Source organism: Triturus cristatus, chromosome 4_1 (assembly GCF_964204655.1).
Source record: "Triturus cristatus chromosome 4_1, aTriCri1.1, whole genome shotgun sequence".
Classification (NCBI taxonomy): domain Eukaryota; kingdom Metazoa; phylum Chordata; class Amphibia; order Caudata; family Salamandridae; genus Triturus; species Triturus cristatus.
The window spans coordinates 308,467,715-308,487,654 of NC_140585.1; the positions used below are offsets into that span (position 1 = coordinate 308,467,715).

Consider the following 19,940-nt stretch of genomic DNA (forward strand, 5'->3'; position numbering starts at 1 on the left):
CCCATAGTGGAGACCTCTGCACTGGGGGAATAGGATACCCAAGCATTATTACATGTTTTCCTCCATATAGAAATATGTTCCCACTAGAGAAACCCTGTCTCCTCCACCCCTAGCATGTGTGGGATTGATCCTTTCCCCTCCCCTCCCTGTAAGTAAATCTCCGGCTCTTTCAAGAGTGGAAAAGGAAGGAGAAGAGTGTGTGAATGCCAACAAAAAACAATGTTTGTGAATGTTCACAAACTTCCAAGGTAAACCACACCTTGGAACACCAAATTTCACAAATTGAGTTTGATTTATGGGTGTCAAGAAGTCCACACTCCCCACCCTTTTCAACGGGCTTATGCCTGCCAGGAAGCTCTTCGTGAGTTCTTTAATGACATTTACTAGCGTTGTTCAGTTGTGTTGTTGTTCCGCAGAGGTGAACCTGATTGCTATTAATGGGAACATTGGATGTTGAACGTATACATTACTAAAACATTCTGCTTTTCTATCTGCAGCCTTGGAGTTGTCCTGTCCAGAGGGCATGGGGAATACATTCTACTTGGGAACACCAGTGTTGAGGAAGGTAGGTAATGTGTGCTGTGAGACAAGAGGGACAAACTCATTTGAACTCTACCAACCTGACTTCTAAGCGACTGGCAATGATTGCCCTTCTTTTGAAGCTTCTGCACTACACAGTGTGCAGAATACACACATTTCACCCCAAGCCAACACTTTCTATCATATTTTCAAGTGTTTCTTTGGAAATCCATCCAAGGCAAATCTCAACTCAAAAATCATTGGGTATTGAGTTCCAAAGTTTATATGCAGAAGATCTAGTGAGAGATGGGCAATGTGCAGACTAACGCCTTCTGGGTGTATGCATGGATCATGCACACCCACCTTTCCGTGGCCCATGATCCTTCTTATGTTTAAGGAGTCTCTAATTATCTTATGGCTAAAGATGGTTGTTTTGCCTTCTTGTTAACTATGAAAGTTCCATCAAGATGTGAGCTTAGGTGCCAAGAATCCACTCTGCTGTAGAATACGGCAGATTGACATGCCATGCATGGACATCAGATGACCTACGCAAAATGGGGAGGCATCGCATGACTACATGGAGTCTGATGGCACTGTTATTTGGAACTGGCAGAATACTATCAAAATTCTTGTTTCTTGTAGGATTGCATGACCTGCTACAGCCGGACCTGTCGTTGGCCAATGAGTGGTGAGTGTTATGCTGACTCAATGCGATTGGAGGGCAACGCACGTGTTAAAATATTTTGCACTAGTTTGCCGTGGGAAGTCAGCCCCGTGAGCTGCAGTTGTAGTTTGGTGGTGGTCTGGGATTGTTCAGTGGACAAGGAGCTTGTTAAGCCTGTGTAACACAAGAATCAATAGATTGTACTCTTGGCATGAGTAGCCACTGATTTTGGACAGCAGATGGAAAATTGGTGCCATCACCTGGTTCACCTGGCAGGGTGAAATTGGTCTTGGCTGCTTGTGTTCCGGTTCAGGGAGGACTGTTCATAGTGGAGCGAGACTGATTTACATTTCGCTGGGTCCAAACTGAGGTGGCATTGTGTGCTAAATAATGATGGACAGGGATGCGGCCCTGAGTGATTAGCAGTGGCCGACATTAGTTCAAGTATTCCATCCTTCATTTTTTGTACACTTTAGTAAGATACCCTAAGTGCGATGGTTATGCCCAGACTTGGGTCCCGTTCTCGCGGTGCCACTGGAACCATGACACACCAGACTGACGAGCCCAAATAAGGGCTAAACCTGCTTGTGTTCCAGTTCAGGGAGGACCTGGCCTATAGTCTGGGCTGAAATGTACATATTTGGGCAGGATCTTCTAATTTGCATACAGCTGGGTCCAAACTGAGGTGGCGTGGTGTGCAAAATAACGACAGGCGTGGATGCAGCCCTGAGTGATCAGCAGTGGCTGAGATGAATTCAAGCATTCCATCCATCACTTTTTCGTATACTTTAGTTCGGCTAGCTGGCGCTTTCTAATTCTAATGAAACAAACTTGACAAATCCATATTTGCTAATTATGGTGAGAAAGAGGGCCTAAGCACGCAGACTTAAACCTGAAGTGGAGGAAGCTGCACTGTTGGTGAATGCCAGAGGCGCAACAGCACTAGTGTCAGAGATAAGAGAGCAACACAACCAAAACGGAAGAGTGGGAGGCAAAGAAGGAGGGTTTTATGGAGGTTAAACAAGGGCAACAAAAAAATGATGAACCAGTAAGGAAATGAGTAAAGATTTATGGGCAACAGGGGAGGGTCCCCCACAGTTTAAAAACCACGAACAGGAATGTTTGTCAGACTGGTATTTGCCATTATGGTACTCATCATAAAGATCTCACTGACATCTTTTTTTGTTTCATGGGGCATTTCACATCATTATCTAGATATGGAAAGTCCGTCATGGGTTGTCCCACGCCAGGAAGTCAATTAACACGTTTGTGTATCTGGAGCCAGTTAGACATCCCAGCAGCCCTCTGCCAGCGCTTCCTTACTCTGACAACTTATCCTTGGACCGCGGCATGGTAGAGGAAGTTGCAACCAGGGCCGGCTTTAGCGCTGGTGACGCCCAGTGCGACAATCTTTTTTGCCCCCCTCCCCCACACCCCAATGTCCTCTTTCTTCTCGGGTTCCGTCACTACCACCATCCAGCAGAGCCCCTCGTCTCTTCATAGCCCCTCAGGCACATGCCTTTAGTTTGTTTGTAGCGCTATTCATACCAGAGTATGGTGTCAGGGCACTTTACATGACATATAAACTATATACTGACAATGAATCATAAATCAGTCCATAGGAAATGTTACATACGGCACTGAGGATTACAAGGTGCAGGAATCATGTCATCCATACTGGGAGGCAGTATATTTCAAGAGTTTGGGTCTGAAAAAGCACAAACCCGGCATTCAAACGTATGGTGTTGGCTTTACGAATAAGAATGTATTTCTATACAAGGCAAACCCTTTTAGCAGCATTAGGAGAATGAAAGACTGGGAAAGAAAACGTAACTTCCTAACCTACACCATGCAGTTCTTTAATGACAGTTCATAGGTCACTGTGCTGAATTAGGATTGTAAATTATGAACTGCAAGTAACAAAAGGAGTGATGTGACAAAAGCAGTAACCCACTGAGCTATCCACATAAATACAGTTCTGTGATCTGCATGGTACACGTTTTTTGTAGAAAGCGTAGTAACCCTCTGCTCTACTTTATGATGAGTCAAAACTGCCACTAGACAAAACTACTGTCTCTGCAGCAGGAACATTAACCACTAGAGTTATCTCTTTTTTTTTATTGTTGTCTGAAACATGCTAGATGCACAAGGAATTCTACAGTTAAAGCCCATGGGTTATTTCCGAACACAACACCTGCCGAACTCAGCACCAGGTGTGGCTGCACCGGTTGCACTACCCTAAAGCAAGCCCTGGTGGCAACCATGGAAACAAGGAGATTCATAGAGGTTTAATTAATCAATTATTTTTCAAGACCAAGAGATTGCAGTGCTAGTGATAAGAAATATGCAAAGTTCTTAGTACTGTCTGCCCCCTTGTGTCAATCCTACAGCCTACTCTAAGGCCTGAATACTAACTTATACATATACTTCTGCATGTGCCGTAACTCCTGGTACTGCACATATCGCAAGTAGAAGTTTTGTAGTAAGGTTTGAACCCCCCCATACATTTCAGTAGATGAAACGCGCCGATATTTGTCGGGGAAGAAAATGGCCAGTAAGTATAAAGACAGGTGGATTTTGGTGCTGAAAGCACCGAAACTGCTTGTTATGCCCCATTGTATGGCATCAACTTGTAACAAGTGCTGTTTTTGCAACTACTAAATAATTTACCTTACTGATACATAATGCACCTAACACTGGCCACTCTGATGGAGAAATGTATGCTTTTATCCTATTGGCTACTGCTGACGTTGATGGCAGGTTGCCTACTATTCTACGTGGGCATCTAAGAGCTGTGGCATGTCGTTGCTGAATTTTGGTCAGCCTGTGGGGGAGCTGAATGTGGTGTTCACACAGTCCAGCGGAAGACCACATCATACGTATGTAGGTGATGGAGGACAGTCTGTTGAGCACCCACCCAAGTATTTCCAGGTCCCAGGTCCAAACCCTGCCAAGTTGAGCTCAGCCTTTCATCATTCAGAGGTAAATGGCATGAATACCTTTGAGCTTGGTAATACCAATACCAGCGCCTGATATTAAAGTTCCTACAGACAATTCAGTTCTTGTGTTGGTGCTCTGTACATAGCTATGTAAACAGCAGTTATTATACGTGTTTGACCCTCTAGTGCAGTGGGTGGACCCAGCCTGAGTGTTGCAGTAGAGCAGATGATGCTTTATAGTGGAAAGGAGCATTCCAGACCAATCACCCTGCCCTGTCTGAAATAATGTGTGAAGGACCCTTGGGTCTGGGGTGAGAACCCTCACATTAAGGACGATCTGCATTTTGGGGCGGACCTTTGAAGAGCGCCTGATGACCTTGTGTTTGGTGTAGTAGAGGGGCTTGCTTTATCAACGTATAGCGACACGTGGACCGTGTGTGTATTCCGAAACTAGGCCGCCAATGCTATACCTTGTCCCTGGCATTAGGTTGAGGAGCGCACATCTGTTCTGCCAGAGTGGAGGTTCCTATTACTGGAGCGGGGGATCTTTGTAGCGGGGAGGAGCCAAGATTCACAGTTGTATGGATCATGCAAGCATTGGGGGCCAGTCAAACCCAATGCAGGAGTGTTTGGGGAATGGGATGTAGGGTTCTCACAAAACCAGAGTTTCATTTGATTTTCTCCGAATTCACTTAACTTGCATTTTTTAAGTTTCGAGTTTGCAACAGGACCCACGAGTAGTATTCTACCTCAGCAGCAAAAGCAACCCACATTGTGGCAGTCTCTTGGGAAACTGATCATCTTCCATGTGCGTCAGTCTTTCCCTAGCATTCAGTTTTGGCCAAATAGGGAAAGGGCATGGATGTCAATTCAAGGAAATAACTGGGGTAGCGGAAGTGAGCCTCTGCCTACCATTATTACCAACGATAGCCCATTTCTCCCTCCGTCACCGGTCAATAGCTGCTGAGTGGCTAATGGAGGAACAAGGAATAGAAACTTCATGGAGAGGATGGAGCCTCGCGCCCTCTTTACCAGGCTCCTATCTCTGACTTCAGCAAAGGTGGCGATGGTTGTACCAAGGGTACCAAAGGGAGGTACAGGGATTGCAACTCTGACCAGGTATCCGTGGCAACCAGTGACAATTCCTAGTTAGCGAAGTAGGTCTTATCTATACTTGTTTAATGCTAAAGAATGGTCCTGCACCTACATCTTCATTCTGCGTAGAGCGGTAAAAGCGGCTGCAGACACCACCCAGAGACTCTCCTTAACGCACTGTTCTGCGAGCCTATTCTCTGGTTCGACCTGGAGGAACGTGCAAGTGCAAGAACACTGGGACTGAGTGCAATTTGTGCAAAAGTCTTGACTTTAAAGCAGGTGCAAACACAGTTTTACAACTACATCGCCACTCAGAAGGCGACCGGAATTGGATTTTATCTCCACAGTATCATCATTATGCATGAAAAACCTCTGTAAAAGGTCAACTTGAAAGAAGCATTCTTCATATATTTTAGCCCAGAATTATGATAAGGATATAGAAGGCGCTAAATTGCACTCCAGGGGTCGTCCATGGCATGGCCGGGTGCTCTTTGGGTGTAAACTATCTCTCTATGCAGAAGTGCTCAGCTCTTAAGGGCAGCATGCGATAAAAAGGGTGCAAATGCCATTTCAGACCGTGTAGCATTGGCTTATGGTTGAAAATGGCCATGAATGGATTTAATGGAAGACATGCAAGGGGACTGGGTGGTGTAACCCCCTCAAGGAGGGAGCAATATGATTGGATTTTTGTAGCCGATCTGGTTGGTTGTGGTGTGAAACTCTGCGCCCAAGGCTGGCAGGGAGGTATCTACAGAGAGGTACAGGGAGGTATCTACAGAGAGGTACAGGGAGGTATCTACGGAGAGGCACAGGGAGGTATCTTCAGAGAGAGAGAGAGAGGTATCTTCAGAGAATTACAGGTAGGTATTTTCAGTGAGGTACAGGGAGGTGCCTTCAGAGACGTACAGGGAGGCATCTTCAGAGAGGTACAGGGAGGCATCTACAGAGAGGTACAGGAAGGTATCTACAGTGAGGTAGAGGAAGGCATCTTCAGAAAGGTACTGCGAGGAATCTACAGAGAGGTACAGGGAGGTATCAACAGAGAGGTACAGGGAGGTATCTTCAGAGAGGCACAGGGAGGTATCTTCAGAGAGGCACAGGGAGATATCTACAGAGAGGTACAGAGAGGTATCTACAGAGAGGTACAGGGAGGTATCTACAGAGAGGTACACAGAGGTATCTACAGAGAGGTACAGGGAGGTATCTTCAGAGAGGTAAAGGGAGATATCTACAGAGAGGTACTGGGAGGTATCTAAAGAGAGGCACAGGGAGGTATCTTCAGAGAGGTACAGGGAGGTATCTACAGAGAGCTACAGGGAGGTATCTACAGAGAGGTACAGGGAGGTATCTACAGAGAGGTATCTCCAGTGAGGCACAGGGAGGTATCTTCATCGAGGTATCTACAGAGAGGTACACGTAGGTATCTACAGAGAGGTACATGGAGGTATCTACAGAGAGGTACATATAGGTATCTACAGAGAGGTACACAGAGGTATCTACAGAGAGGTACAGGGAGATATCTACAGAGAGGCACAGGGAGGTATCTTCAAAGAGGCACAGGGAGGTATCTTCAGAGAGGCACAGGGAGGTATCTACCGAAAGGTACAGGGAGGTATCTACAGAGAGGTACAGGGAGGTATCTACAGAGAGGTACAGGGAGGTATCTTCATCGAGGTATCTACAGAGAGGTACACGTAGGTATCTACAGAGAGGTACCGGGAGGTATCTACAGAGAGGTACACAGAGGTATCTACAGAGAGGTACAGGGAGGCATCTACAGAGAGGTACACAGAGGTATCTACAGAGAGGTACAGGGAGGCATCTACAGAGAGGTACACGTAGTTATCTACAGAGAGGTACAGGGAGCTATCTACAGAGAGGTACACATAGGTATCTACAGAGAGGAACACAGAGGTATCTTCAGAGAGGTACACAGAGGTATCTACAGAGAGGTACAGGGAGGCATCTACAGAGAGGTATACAGAGGCGTCTACAGAGAGGTATACGGAGGTATCAACAGTGAGAAGAGCTTCTATCATGTTAAAGACAGTTAGATGATCTGTTGGTTGCCAGTCCTCTTTCTACTCCAGTGATGACAATGGAATTACAGATTGAACTGTTATGTGTTTTACAAACGAGTGAATAACCACAGGTTGATGGTCTGGGTTGATAGCGGGTTGAGCCACTCTTAGTTCAGATGTTCACATAAGCTGAAAATGCTTGACCTGTTGTGTTTTTTGTTTATTCCACAGGATTTACTGTGTCACTGACATCGACCCTGATCATCGCAAGCTCACCCAGCTGCAGGCGGTGACCCGCTTCCTGACGGGGGAAGATCAGGACCTGGATTGTGAGTGAAGTTTATCATAGTCATCGGCGCTGTCTGTCAGTCTGTCTGCATCAAGTGAATGGAGGGGTTCTTGATTCTGCTTCTTCGTGGTTGTATCAGACACTGGCTTAGATTCGACATTATGGCTGTCCTCTTGACTCAGCCCCCACCTTATTGTGCCTCCTGTCGCTCACAGGATGGACTGTGGCAATGTAGGACACATTCAAGACAGAAGAAGACGTTGGACAGAGCGAAGCACTCCTGCACCTACCCTGGCACTGTATGATAGTGTGAAAAAGGCCGCTGTAATGGCTCAGGTGTACCTTATACATCCATAACAACCCTGGCATGTAGCCTACAACAGACTAAGTTCCTCACTATACAATAATGTATCCTGCAACTTACCCCCATCCCTTTTCCTAAAAGACCACCCAAAAACATCCTCAAATCAAGTGCATGTCCCATCCTCAGCACCTACACCCATAACCTTTCAGTTCCTAGTGACTAAAATGTTGACTTCAACACTCCCATTTGATCTTCTCCACCACTCGTTTTCACCTCCCCCCCCATGCTGCAATTAACTTCTTTCTTGTTGTACAACATCCTGCCAAACCACCAGTCAGAAAAACCACCTCCTTGCTTGCCATCCTGTGCTGGCGTCTCACGACATCGGCACAATCCCAAGGCTTCCCTCATCTGCATTAAGTACAATCCATGCCCACTAGGGAAAAATGTACCCCGTTGTCACTGAAAAATTGCTGCTCTTTGATTTTCAGGCTGGATGTGTAACCCTGCCAACAGTGGCGACTTCTTGCTTTCTCTGACGATCGTCGACTCCAGCTGCACACTGCGCAGGCTCCCAGATGCCAATCCCAGCGCTTCTCTCATGCTGGCAATACTATTGCCAGCATGAAAGAAGGGATTGGTCTAAGCGGCCTGGTTTGCCGCTCAGACAGTAACTGAGAGTCTGTGACATTTCTCCAACCCGGCTGTGCAACCTTTGCAACTGCATGAAGAATGTCTCAGCCTGGATGAAAGACAACTGCCTGAAACTCAACATGGACAAAACTGAAGTACTGATCATTGGCAGCCACACCTCCCTCTAGAACAACTCCTGGTGGCCATTGGAACTCAGACCCATCCCCCACTCCGAAAGATCACACCTGCAACATCAGTATCATTCTAGACAGCGAACTCTCCATGAGACAGGTCAACGCCATCTCCTCAGCCTGCTTCCACATGCTCTGCATGCTCCTTAGAATTTTTAAATGGCTACACACAGGCACCAGAAAAACAGTGAAACAGGCCCCCATTACCAGCCATTTGGACTACGGCAACGCACTCTATGCGAGCACCACCAGCAAACCCAAGAAAAGACTCCAGACGGCCCTCAACTTCCCTAAGAGGACCCACATCTCTCAGCACTTGAGAGACCTAAGCTGGCTCACTCACCAGAAGAGATGCCATTGCAAGCTTTTGACTCACGCCTACAAAGCCCTCCACGACCAAGGACCAGCATAAATGAACCACCGCCTAAACTTCCACAAGCCACCCAGAAACCTTTGCTCGGCTCACCGCGCCCTCGCACAGACACTGTGCATCAGCCGGCCTGGAGGACAATCCTTCTCCCACTTTGCAGCCAAATCCTGGAACGCCCTTCCCCTCCACCTTTGGACTGATTGATGACCCCATCACCATCTCCATTATCTTTACAGGCCTTTTTTGTAGAGGCTCACGGAACCTCCTCCACTGAAACCGCGACAAAGCATCCACAATGTCATTGTCAATTGGATGTGCCTCAGTCTGAATACAATATTTTACTTCGTGCAGCCCAGCATGAATACGCGCAGCAACTGTAGCACTTTCAGATCCTGCTCCAACTGCCTATTTACTACGTTCACCACAGAAATGTTGTCTATGTTGAACAGCACTTTATTGTTTGCAAATTTGTCGCCTCACAATGCTTTAGCCACCACCAGCAGGAAGAGCTCTAAAATGGCAATGTTCCTACCACCTCATTTCCATGCCTCTGTCCACTGCTCTGCATGCCACCTTCCTTACCATGGAAGATTGAAACCTGACCCACCTGCTGCATCTGAAAAAATGTGCATGTTCCAATTGGTCTCTTTGCCCAACCCCTGCAGTGATGTCGCTTTAAACTGCTGTTAGAATGAGCACCACATTTTCAAATTTGCCCTGACTCCTAAAGACAAGTGCACTTGGCGATGAGGTAGAGACAACCCTGATAGTGCTAGACGCAGCTTCCTGCAGAAAGTCCAACCTGCTGCTTCTACTCCATATATATAGAAAATGTTCCAAAAGGAGTCACTTAAAGAAGTTTCACTACTACAAGGGCTATCCTATTCCGTTGCCCTCTTATCACAGTCAATGTGCTACAAATCAGTCAGATAATCAATGTGATCATTTTATATAACATAGGTAGAAATGTAGAAATGACTATACAAATACAAAAAGTAGGTGATACAGGTGATGGCGCAGTATATGTGAAAATAAGTGAGTAAACAAAACTAAAGCAAACAGTATGCATAACAAATAAATCGATATGTCTTAGCCATCAGGACATCAATACAGAATGAAATCCACACAAAAGTACATTTTCATGATTTCTTAGCATCCGACATCCAGTACAGATATGGTTAAGACTCAACAATTGATGTTTCGACCTCTGACGGTCACTTGAATGGGGTCTTCCTCAGGCCAAAAAGGTAGCAACCTGACCAGCAAGGATAATGAATGAACAATATGTACGGAAACAATACTGGATGACCAATCTCTTATAAGTACCACAAAAGACAGGAAAGGGTTCCTTATATCACATAACAACATTTCTTTGGTATACATCAAAAATGGCTCCCTGTGCAAGTCAAACTACACATGTCAGCTCTAGGGTAAGTAGTGAAAGTTGTTTTTAAGTGACTCCTTTTGGAACATTTTCTATATTTAAGGGCTTGATTACCCAAGTTCCTTTGGTATACCAGGTCCCCTGTATTTTCTTTTGATGCTGCCCTCACTAATCTGCGTGCAACATTCAAATGTCCTAGTAAAACTCGCACATCTTTCACTTGAACCTTCTTTCTAGCCAACACACTGTCCAGCAGTCCCAGCATGGCCTCTTTCTTGTCCTCTGGCAACCACACTTCCATCCTCACAGAATAAATGTCAGTTCCTGCAAATGATATCACAGCGCATGGCCCCACTGTGTTCTCATCTGCTAGGGGCAACCCATTGTTTGCCATTAGCTCTTGAAAACTTACCAGCATCGTCTGGTAAAGAATTGTCAAGATAATTTGCCACTCTTTTCATACCTATCACAAATGTAAAAATCCGCTGCAAGAAACAACTAAACTTTTCAAACAATGCACAAGACACGGACCAGCCCATTGGCAAAGCTTTGTTCGTGTACCACTGGGCCTCAAATTGCAACCCCGGAAGTTCAAAATTTTGGGGTGAACAAGTAATAGTCTGAATGCCGATTATGTAGCTCTTTGTCGTGCAAGCCCCGTATCAAACATCTTTGATCAGATTAATATTCCCTGCCCTAGCGGCATCTGTTGACAAACCTGTTGTCTTCATCTTTTGCCTGGTACCTCCTTCCAGTACGCTCCCGCCCCTTTTTCCTATGCAATTTAGCCCGGGCAGCGAGCAAGCCAGCACCAGTGCGCCAACTCCCACCACTGGTGCTAGGAGATCCTGCCTTCCGAAGTAACTCGAAGTGCTTTCTCTAGTCCTCTCACTGCAATCCTACCCACTTTAAACTCCCCCAACCTCTATCCACGCACTACTTTGGCCTCCCCATTCACTAAGACCACTGTGTAGCCTCCTTGGAAAAAGATGTTGATACTCTGGCACCTTGTACATTAACTCCTCCCACTCCTCTCTCTCAGCCCACTAATCACAAGTTCAATGATGTCCTTGCAGTCCCCTGGACTGCGTCACCAAACCAAAGAGTTTAGGGGCACATCAAAATATTGGGTGCCACCTAAACCCCATTGTCATTCTTGCCTGGAGTTCAGCCTGGCCATAACTCAGGGACCCCCTGAGCATGCCTTGCACACGCTGCAGTGACTCCATCTTTCTGTACCTACTTCGAAATGTTTAATCTATTTGGAAATTATTGTTCTGTGAGTAGATATACTTTTGAATATTATTTAAAATGTTCAGAATAAGTACATGAAACAGACAGGGGCAGACTGGGAGAGAAAACAGTCCCAGACCCCAAAATAAACATGGCCCCCATTAGTGATAGGTACAAAAGTGTCCAGATTTCCACAAAGGGCAGTTGTGAGCTTGTGAAGACATGCTGTATAGGTGTTTCGTAAGGCATGGGAGACTGCATGCAGTTGTGCGTATGACATTCACTTGTTGTAGTGATATCAGGGAAATCAAGAGAACACATCAGCCCACCAGACTTTAAAACAGGCCCAAAACCTAAAACAAAACTACTCAGAAACTGACCTATCAGTCTACCTTCGGGCACTGCCAGATATCCCTACGTGCCAGTCTGACCCTGGGTACTGTGAATGTAAGTGATCGCTCAGGGAATAGCCTTGCAGTTGTTGTTAATTACCAGGAAACTTTGGGGATGCGCTGGTTGCCCTGTTTTGTTGAGTGGATTAAAGAAGTGGTCATAAGGCCCTGAGACTTCTCACTATCTGACATTCGAGCCTTGGGCAGTAGTAGGTCTCAGTTGGCCATGTCTGGCCAGCACACAGGCAACAACAGCGAAGATGTCCTGCAGCCTAGTATTGACCAGGTTTGGGGAGGAAGAACAGAAAGAGCTCATACACCACAGATGGAAGTTTGAATTTCTCCTCTTCTTGGAGCTGTCTAGCTTGGGAAGGTTGTATTCAATATGTCCTGAAAACTTGTTGCAAACTGCTGCAAAAGATTAGGCAAGACCAGCACATATGTTTTTAAGCTTTGGGAAGATGGCCAGTCTTTGTTCATCTATTTTCTACCTCTGTTTTTCATGCCCAGGTGATGAGGAGCTGGTTCAAGAGGTGCTCTTCGATGCAGTGGTAACAGCTCCCATGGAGGCCTATTGGACAGCGCTTGCCCTGAACATGTCACAGTAAGTTCACAACAGCACAGCAATTAGTTGCAGGTCGATTTCCTTACACCCACTCCAGGTCTGTGTCAAGGAGCACTCTCCATGTAAGAATATATAACCTATCATATCTTACCTCATGGAGCTAAAGTACACTGTTTTCAGTAAACCATTCAACTGCCACCGCTATTGGTTCAGACATTCTTCATTGTGCCTCGCTATTGGTGAGTGACTGATAGAGCCCTGAAATGCTCCATTTCAGCAAGTTATATCCCACATATTACTGGGCAAAAAGAACAACACACAGGCAATATCTGAAAGAGACTAATAGTTATGGATTCCTTACCTTAGAATTACCCCCAGGCATAAGACTGGATCCGGGGAATTTTTCTTCAGCAGCACCCCTGCGCGTCGGTAGGTGGCATCGGTTGACTCCGCGTTCATCGTTGGCATTGTGATCGCCGGAATGACACTGCGGTATCTACTTAGACACCGCCCCTGCGTGCTGACGTCAGTTCTTTCTTTTTCCGTGCCAGCAAGCGCAGATCCGGAGAGAGCGGTACCTCGAGTCACTTTTTGACTGTCTTTTTTTCAACTTTTGTTGACGTCTTTTTAAAGTCGTTCGACTTGGTGCACAGGAATGTCACATCGGCGGACCAGCTTCAAGCCTTGTAGCTCTTGCTACAAGCTGATGTCGGTGACTGTCCCACATCTAGTGTGCCGCTAGTGTCAGGAGAGCGGCCACGACCCAAAGTCGTGCTCCGACTGTCAGGCCATGGCCCTGAAGTCTTTGTGGGAGCTGTCCCAAAAGCTTCTGGAGGCCCTGCAATCGGCTCGGAGCCGCTCGAGGTTCCGGTTGAGAGGGAGGTCGCAGGACCGGTTGTGGAGCCATCACCACCACTCCTGGTCAAAGTCTTTGTCTTCGGGTAAGTCGAAGCACAAAAAGAAGGTGAAGAAGCTCCATCGCTCTTCACGATCTCCCCGTCCATCGGCTGACGCGAAGCAGGATGCGGAAGGTTGTCGTCCGGCTCCGCCCCCGGAGTCTGTTGAGTCGACTCCGAGCCTCCCTCCCTTCCTGGGAACCGGAGCGACCCCTGCCCAACTTTGTAGTTTTTACAAAACCCTCCACTCCATCTTTGGGCAGCCCGACTCCGCCGGTGCACTGCAGGGCCCTCAGGGATCCAGGCCTGGATCCAGATCGGCATCACCTCCTCTGGTGCCGTATCCATTGGCGACACCTCTGCCCACTTCTCCAGACCCTGGCATGCTTTCTCCCCCTACCGTGTCTACGGAGAAGGGTGCCTCTTATACTGTGATGTTGCGTAGGGCAGCTAAGGCCTTGAACCTTGAGCTTCCTACAGTGGTGGTCAGGACTAACCTCCTGACCGAGGTGCTTGAACCGGCAGTGGCCTCTTCGGAGTCCCTGCTGCCGTTCAATGAGGCCCTCACGGACATCCTTCTGGGGACTTGGTCCAAGCCTAGCACAGGGGCCCCTGTAGATAGGAGGATTGCCCAACGCCACCACCCGGTCCCGGGCGACCCCATTTTCCTCTCCCAACACCCTACCCCCGAGAGCTTGGTGGTCCAAGCATCGACTTCCAAGGGTGCATTCCCTGCTGCTCCACCTGATAGGGAATCGAAGAAGCTGGACCATTTTCGGAAGAAGATGTTTTCTTCTGCCAGCTTAGGCCTGCGTTCGGTGAACACCGCATGTCTCTTGGGCCGTTACTCCTATTCTGTGTCAGACATAGTCGCGCAGGTGCTGCCACAGTGCCCGGAGGAGGCCCGGGTTTACTCTCTGTACGATTGCGGAAGGGAGAGACGCAGCCAAGTTCGCCATACTATGTAGACTGGACACCGCGGACTCGCTAGGCAGGGCGATTTCAACGTCGGTAGCCCTGCGACGCTATGCCTGGCTGAGGTCCACTGGCTTCTCGGGTGATGTACAATCAACACTTTTGGGCATACCCTTTGATGGCCGTTGCTTGTTTGGCGACAAAGCGGACAACGCGCTCGAGCGCTTTAAGTATTCCAGTGCTAGGGCCAGATCCTTGGGCCTCTCTACCACCTCTCACCCCGCAGTCTGCTTTTCGTCCCTTTCGTGGCTACGGAAGGGGTTCCCCGCCATGTTCTGCCCAGAGTTACAAGCCTGCCCAAGCTGTCCAGCCTCTGCATGGACGGGGACATGGGATCTAGCGTCGTGGGTCTGGGGGCCAGCGGGCAGGGCAGTCCACCAGCACCCCCTCTGCAGCAGCCTCCAAGCCCTCCTCGTCTGACTTTTCAGCGCCATCACCTCCCTCACTGGCAAACCATCATGTCAGACAGGTGGGTTTTGCAGATAGTCTAAATGGGCGACTCCCTCCCCTTCTAGACTACCCCTCCATCCATGCCATCGCAATCCCATCACATGTCGGAGGATCACTTGGCCCTACTCTGTCAGAATGTTACGGCTCTCTTGGCGAAGGGAACCATTGAGCGCGTTCCTGTGGCAAAAGTAGGTCATGGTTGTTATTTCTACTTGCTGGTACCCAAGAAGGACAAAGGCCTGCATCCTATCTTGGATCTCAGGAACGTCAACCGCTTCCTCCGAAAGGAGAGGTTCAAAATGTTGACACTGGCTTAGGTCCTGTCCGCCCTCGACCCTGGAGACTGGATGGTAGCATTGGACTTGCAGGACGCCTATTTTCACATGCCTGCCCACTGCCATTACCTACGGTTCACGGTAGGCCACCAGCATTTTCAGTTCACCGTGCTCCCCTTTGGCCTTACCAGCGCCCCTCGGGTGTTCACGAAAGTGATGGCGGTGGTCGCAGCTTATCTGCGCTGATCAGGGGTTCCAGTCTTCCCTATCTCGATGACTGGCTGTTGAAGGCAAGCTCGCCCCAGGCAGACCTCCTGCATTTACTAAGGTTCATTATCAACGTGCCGAAGTCACAACTGATTCCCTCTCAGAAGCGCCTTTTCATCGGGGCAGTTCTGGACACAGCACAGTTTCAAGCCTAACCGCGAGTCTGAGATATTCGGACTATGATTTCTATCTTTCAGCCTCTATCCCAGGTTTCGGTCAGAATGAATCAGAGGCTTCTGGGCCTCAGGGCCTCCTGCATCCTACTGGTAGACTATGCCAGGTGGCATATGCAGGCTCTTCAGTGGGACCTGAAGTTCCTGTGGGCACAGCATCAGGGGAATCTTTCCAATTGCGTCCAATGGCACACCAATGGCAGTGGTGGCTAACAAACCAGGATTGGGTCAGCGGCAGATCCCTCTCCCTTCCCCAACCAGAGTTCACAGTGGTGACGGATGCATCACTTCTGGGGTGGGGCAGCCACATGAGGCAGGCAGAGACCAGAGGCCTCTGATATAAGGAGGAGTCCGGGCTCCACATCAACCTTCTGGAGCTTCGGGCGATTTGTCTTGCACGAAAAGGCATTCCTTCCTTCTGGCAAATGAAGAGTATTGCAGATGTTCACGGACAACACCACCACCATGTGCTACTGCAACAGGGAGGGGTAGGGTCTTGGACCCTATTTCAAGAGGCTCTTCACCTTTGGATTTGGCTGGAATGTCAGGGCATGTCCCTGGTGGGTCAACATCTGGCAGGTTCTCTGAACGCCAGGGAGCATGAACTCAGCCGCCAGTGCATGATGGATCACGAATGGCGTCTTCACTCAGAGGTGGTGCTAGGTCTCTTTCAGCAGTGCGGAGAGCCTTGTTTAGATCTAGTCGCTACGCACGGGACGTGCAATGTCAGCAGTTCTGCACATTGGTATTTCCAAGGCGGCACTCGCTGAGCAACGCTTTGCGGTCTACTATACGCCTTTCCCCCTATACCACTTCTGTCCAGAGTGCTGAAGAAGATTAAGCGCGACCCGGCCCAAGTCATTCTTGTGGCTCCGGACTGGGCACGGACAGTCTGGTATCCCGAGCTCTTGAAGATGGCCATTGATCCTCTGATCAGACTGCCCCTTCTGGAGAATCTTCTGTCGCAGCAGCAGGGGACGGTCCTCCATCCGAACCTACAGCTTCCACCTCCTTGCATGGAGATTGAGTGGCAACAGTTGACAGCTTTCGACCTTCCTCCCAAAGCCTCTAATGTTATCTTGGCAGCCAGGCATCCCTCTATCAAAACGGTATACGCCTGTAGATGGAACAAATTTGTAGTATGGTGCACAGCAAAGGCTGTGGATCCCCTTTCTGCCCCTCTTTCAGAGGTCCTCCTTTTCATTCTTTCTTTGACCCAGCAGGCACTCTCAAGAGCTATCTTTCGGCAATTTTGGCCTTTCGTTGCCTTCCAGATCAACCTTCTCTTTTCAAGTCCCCTATTGTAAATTGTTTCCTTAAGGGCATTACTCACATGTTTCCTCCTATTCCTTTCGTAATGCCCCAGTGGGACTTGAATCTTGTTCTGACCTACCTTATGTGTGCTCCTTTCGAGCCGCGACATAAATGTCCTCTCAGACTCTTGACCTTAAAGGCTGCTTTTCTGGTTGCCATCACCTCTGCTCGCAGAGTGAGTGAGATTCAGGCTCTTTCTTCTAAGCCTCCTTTCCTTGCTGTTCATCCGGACAAGGTTTTCCTTCGAACTTTACGTTCTTTTCTTCCCAAAGTGGTTACCTCTTTCCGGGGTTGGTATTACTGGGGTATCTATTCTAAGGTAAGGACTCCATAACTAATAGTCTCTTTCAGATGAAGAAGTTACTTACCTTCGATAACTATATATCTGTAAGAGACATATATTACTTATGGATTCCTTACTGCCCCACTCATCCTCCCCGTTCTGCGAACTGACTTCTAGGGTAAGGGACTTCCTTTCAGGCCCTAGTTTTGTGTACCAGTGGTAAGTGTCTTGCATGACTCTGCACTTCTGCCATGGAAAGTTGTGTAAAGAACTGACGTCAGTGCGCAGGGGCGGCAGATACCGCGATGCTATTCTGGCGATCACGACGCCAATGATGAACACGGAGTCGACCGATGCCACCTACTGACGCGCAGGGGTACTGCTGAAGAAAAATTCTCCGGATCCAGTCTGACGCCTGGGGGTAATTCTAAGGTAAGGAACTCATAACTAATATATGTCTCTTACAAATATATTGTTACCGAAGGTAAGTAACTAGTTTGTCAAGTAGAAATGATGAGAATTCAAGGGAACAATGCATTGTTTACCCACAAATTGTTTTGAACAGATATTGTGCTTGATCATACACGACGGATGATCAATAATAGTTCTATACTCGTATGTGGAGTTGCTCTTGTGAAACTCAGATGTGTAATCTATGTGAGAGAAGTGAAATAGAGAATTATACAATCACATGTGTATTCTTTATAAATCAGGAAAGATCAAACATTAATTTTGCACCCTGTCCACCTTTTTTAGGTATTGGGATGATGGTCACAAAATAATCTCTACATAACCACAATCTGTGCTTGTGCTTTTGAAACTCTCTACATGTTTTGGCTGACATTAAATTGCCAGCCTTCTTCAGGAGATGAATATCAATATATGAGCCTTCCCTATAGTTTTGTTTTGTTGTCTAAGAGGTATTTTGATTTATTTCCCTTGCTAAAACAAATCAAAGCAGTAAAGTGATTTGCTAAGAAATGTTGTGGTGTGAGACGCCAGCATGCTAAACTAGAGCCCTTTAAGTCATTGCTTTTCAAGATGAATATTTGGCAAAGGGGCCTTGATATATACTAATAAAACAGATGAAAACAATAAGACAACCGATTCAAGAACGAGGGCGAATAATAGTTGGAGAAAGGCTAGCTAACACAGGCCACAGAATCACCATGAACAATTATGGTAGAATGTTTAAATCTTATTTGATTCTATTGGCTGAATTTAGTAGATTGACTCCCTAATAGATAGATTGACATTGCTTCTTCTAAGTTCTAATGGATATTGGGCTCCCTTCTCAAATGAAAAATTTGGATTCATCATCAGGTCAGGAAATAATCACCCTACTGTCTACCCTCCTTCCTGAAAAGGTGTGTATTTTTTTTATTCTGCAGAACCAATGAGGAGGGAATTGAGATGGCCTTTTTGGGGACACGTGCTGGTCTTATGAGGAGCAGCCTCTTCATTGGATCTGAGAAGCTCTCCAACAAGTGAGTATTTTAGAATCAAAGAATGAAAAGAGCCTGGAGATGGGAAAGTCTCCATGTAGATGCCCAGTCACCTGCTCTGGTTCAGAGTGTGTCACAAGAGTAGGGCTGGTGGGCAGAAGCTCACACATAAGAGATGGCCCTAAACTGTCCTCTCACTCCTCCATTGCCCAGGGACAACCAAGATCTGAAGCTGGCGTCCTTTGTCTGGCACTCTGCATGCATCAGCACTTGCCTTCTCTCTCCACGACTTTAGAACTGATAAACTCTTGCGTTTTCTTTTGCTTTGGCACTTGACAAGTCACATGTTTTGCTATTAGGAGGTTAAGTGCAGGAGTCGTGTATGGGTTGTGTTAGACTTGGCCATCAAGCTGGTGCTGCGTCTAAGTGGTGTTGTCCCAAAGGTCCATGCTTCTCATGGACAACATCTGTTCTTCTTTAATTCTGAGGTATTATATTCAGGTGGAATGAAGGAGCATGGAGCGCAGACAGATATTGTTTTGCATTCTCTGTTGTGTCTTAACTGTTTGATTAAATCATTTACCTTGCCCACCTCTGAAATGCTAAGATGTTTTGTAGCATTTGGAAAATGTTGTCTTTTGTATTGTGATCACAGTTGTTATCATATGCTGCAGCTTGCATGTTCACATTCTTCAGGGCTGTACTGAGATGGCTTGGACCTGCTATACCAAGTGTTTGTATGGTGCACTCTGGCCATTCTTTTGAACCGTTTGTGTTATCGTGAAGGGGTATCCCTTGGCTTACCAGCTTCTCTATAGGCGACAGGTTCATGAATGAGGTTTGGCTCAGATGTACAGGGTTCTGATGCTAACCCAGCTGTGGGGTGTGACATGCATGGATTAGTGTTCATTTGCAGCCTGGCCGTTGAGTGGGGTGGCCGCTGTCCCGTCCACGTGGTAGATTGTGTTTTTCTAAGGACACTTCTTGCAGCTTTGTGTCTTGGGCTCTTGTGGTCTCACCCTCTCCCAATTGTGCATGAGTTCAAGGTGTGTGAATGTAACTTTTTATTTCACAGTGTTTGTGGGTCAGTGTCACTCTAGTGCTTGCCACTCTTATCATCATCTCTGCTGCCAGCGGTTCATATTGCCCGCATGCTACTATATGTGTGCTAGTAAAGATGAAATATGTATTTACCATGGCTGCTTCTCTGAGCCAGAGATGGTACCTAAGATAGATTTACATTTCATACAAAAAAAGGAAGCC

General features: G+C 47.3%; 1 protein-coding gene across 6 annotated transcripts in view; it reads left to right on the plus strand.

The window, feature by feature from the left end:
- Positions 1 to 19,940, plus strand: part of CACNA2D4 (calcium voltage-gated channel auxiliary subunit alpha2delta 4) — a 1,002,329-nt gene that overhangs the window by 476,128 nt on the left and 506,261 nt on the right. For all 6 annotated transcript variants that reach the window (XM_085652199.1, XM_085652201.1, XM_085652202.1 and 3 more), the window contains 5 exons: positions 498 to 565; positions 1,162 to 1,207; positions 7,470 to 7,567; positions 12,545 to 12,638; positions 18,624 to 18,719. In XM_085652199.1, the coding sequence (XP_085508325.1) occupies positions 498 to 565; positions 1,162 to 1,207; positions 7,470 to 7,567; positions 12,545 to 12,638; positions 18,624 to 18,719 (402 nt within the window). The remainder of the gene's footprint in view (positions 1 to 497; positions 566 to 1,161; positions 1,208 to 7,469; positions 7,568 to 12,544; positions 12,639 to 18,623; positions 18,720 to 19,940) is intronic.